Source organism: Pholis gunnellus, assembly GCF_910591455.1.
Source record: "Pholis gunnellus genome assembly, chromosome: 24".
In the NCBI taxonomy this organism is placed as follows: Eukaryota; Metazoa; Chordata; class Actinopteri; order Perciformes; family Pholidae; genus Pholis; species Pholis gunnellus.
In genome coordinates this window covers 553,458-555,957 of record NC_136551.1, presented here as the reverse complement: position 1 = coordinate 555,957, position 2,500 = coordinate 553,458, and the positions used below count along the sequence as shown (strand labels likewise).

General features: G+C 45.7%; 1 protein-coding gene across 2 annotated transcripts in view; it reads left to right on the top strand.

Annotated features, from left to right (window-relative positions):
• The window catches only part of agap1 (ArfGAP with GTPase domain, ankyrin repeat and PH domain 1), a 74,147-nt gene extending 71,653 nt beyond the window's left edge, over positions 1-2,494 (top strand). For both annotated transcript variants that reach the window (XM_079185690.1, XM_079185689.1), the window contains exon 18: positions 435-2,494. In XM_079185690.1, the coding sequence (XP_079041816.1) occupies positions 435-626 (192 nt within the window). In that variant the 3' untranslated portion in view covers positions 627-2,494. The remainder of the gene's footprint in view (positions 1-434) is intronic.
• Positions 2,495-2,500: the final 6 nt, after the last annotated feature.

Genomic DNA, 2,500 nt, shown 5'->3' with positions numbered 1-2,500 from the left:
GTCCAGATGTGGTCTCGTTTTGAGTCAAGACTAAGTCCAGATGTGGTCTCGTTTTGAGTCAAGACTGAGTCCAGATGTGGTCTCGTTTTGAGTCAAGACTAAGTCCAGATGTGGTCTCGTTTTGAGTCAAGACTAAGTCCAGATGTGGTCTCGTTTTGAGTCAAGACTGAGTCCAGATGTGGTCTCGTTTTGAGTCAAGACTAAGTCCAGATGTGGTCTCGTTTTGAGTCAAGACTGAGTCCAGATGTGGTCTCGTTTTGAGTCAAGACTGAGTCCAGGTAGTTTTCTTTTAATGCAGACCTGGAACGGCTGGCAGGCTTTTATTGTGAAACATCTGTGCAGGAAGTGTTGAGTTTAACATCATTAGAATCCCTCAGACGTCGTGAGCAACATGTCAAACTGACCTCTGATCTCTCCCCCCCCCCCTCCCTCAGTACGGCGTGGACCTGATGGCGAGGGACGCTCACGGTAACAGTGCGATGGCGTACGCCCGCCAGGCGAGCAGCCAGGAGTGCGTTGACACGTTGGCTCAGTACGGCTGCCCCGACGAGCGCTACCCGCTCATGGCCACGCCCAACCTGCCGCGCCGCAACACCAACCGCAACAACAACGCCGCGCTCATATGAGTCCACTCGGACACAAACAGACTTTTATTTTGAAGGGGGGGACCACTTCCTGCTGTGAGACTGACTACAAGGGAAAGAACTTCCCAAAAGCATTGTGGGAAATGTGGTTCCACAATCGACTGTGACGAACCTCATCTTTAATTTAACTCGTGAAAAAAACACACTCTGAACCAATCATATCGTCGGTTCTTCGGCATCATCATCGTGGCTCCGCCTCTTTTTTTTATTTCATGAATTCTGTGAACTCTTTAGAAGATATCTGGATGTTTAAGAGGAAGAAAGAAGCAGCAGAGTGATAGATCGCATGTCCTATAGACTCTGCTCTCTTGAACCGAAGACGTTTTTCTTGGATTATGTAAATTTAATCTCGATGTTCATCGCTGGACCAATCGTTTCCTTTATTTCTGGGTGTGTAAAGTCCATCGGTGCGGCTCAGGGACAACCCGTCCTCTTTGTTTTCACATTTTAACTTGAAGTCAAACTCCTGATGACTGAAAACACAACGTCCAAACACGTCTTTACTTTTTCTCAATCTGCAGATTATTCTCCTAAAATATCCAACATGGCCGCCACAGTTCACCAGAACCAGAAGACCAAAAACAACAAAGATATATATGATATGAACCGATGTAAATATTAAAGGCTGGAGGCAGTTGAGTTGAGACGCCTTCAGGGTTCTGGACTCTGGTTCTGGTTCTGGTTTATTTATTTATTGTAAAGTGAAACGACAAAAAGATTCTTCTGGTTTGTCTGATTCTGAGGGTTAAAATTAAGCAAAAAAGGGAATTCTTCTTCTTCTTCAGGTGTTTTTCTGTCAGTTCATTTCAGCTGAAACTCACTTTCACTGCGTTTCCTTCCGTCCAATCAGATCGTCTCCCTGATATCGGCTCAGCGAATCACAAAGAAGGGCTTCTTCTTTTCTGGTCTGTAAACTTGTTGTAAATAATCTCTTTCAGCGGCGACACTGTGGAACTTAGAGAACACAGGAAGTACTAAAACAGGAAGTGGTTTTATTCTGACGGGGTTTTGTTTTTAGACTGAATGTGTTTTGGCTCATCAGAGGCGTCAAAACCAGTAAACCAGTGGTTCCCAAAACAAAGGGCTGTAATCAAGACCAGTCCAGTCCGAGACCAGGTCTGAGGAGTCTAGACTGAGTCCAGATGTAGACTGAGTCTAACTTAAACCAAGCTGGAGGTCAAACGTAGTCAGGTTTTGGCCGCTGACCAGGAAAACCAGAACATAGCTCATTGGGTATATTAGCTTGAGCCCTGAAGGTCTGGATCCGCTGGTCTAAAGATCCGCTGGTCTAAAGATCCTCGAATGAATCATGAACGTCACATGTGGACCCCCCCCCCCCCCCCCCCCCACATCGCTGCAATACTGCCATCGAACCACCGACACTCGGCCAAAACAAAAGAACGTCTCGCTCCTCCTCGCTTCTGTTCGTGCCAGTAAACACTAAACCGAGAGGTTTGACCGCAACTTGTGTTTGATTTATTTTATGTTTTTATATCCAACGTCCTTTTTTATTTATGACAGAAATGCACTAAAATCAGATTCAGTCTCAGCGCTCCACTACAGCTCGTCCACTTATTTAAATTCACGTGAGCAGCTCGGGAACATCAGCCTCTAAATGATTGTAGTTTAATGCTACGCTAACGCTAACTGATGGCACCAGTTTGTCATTCTGGGATAATGTTTTAAATGTTAACTGGTACATTTGTCAACGGGACAACGCTAACTCTCACTGCAGCTAGCAGTTAGCATGTTAGCATGGCAGCATCAGTTTACCTGCTCAACTCAAGGTTGTGTCTCGATGGGAACCCGCGCACGTTTTCACAAACATCGAGCTAACGCTACAGCTAGCAATCAGT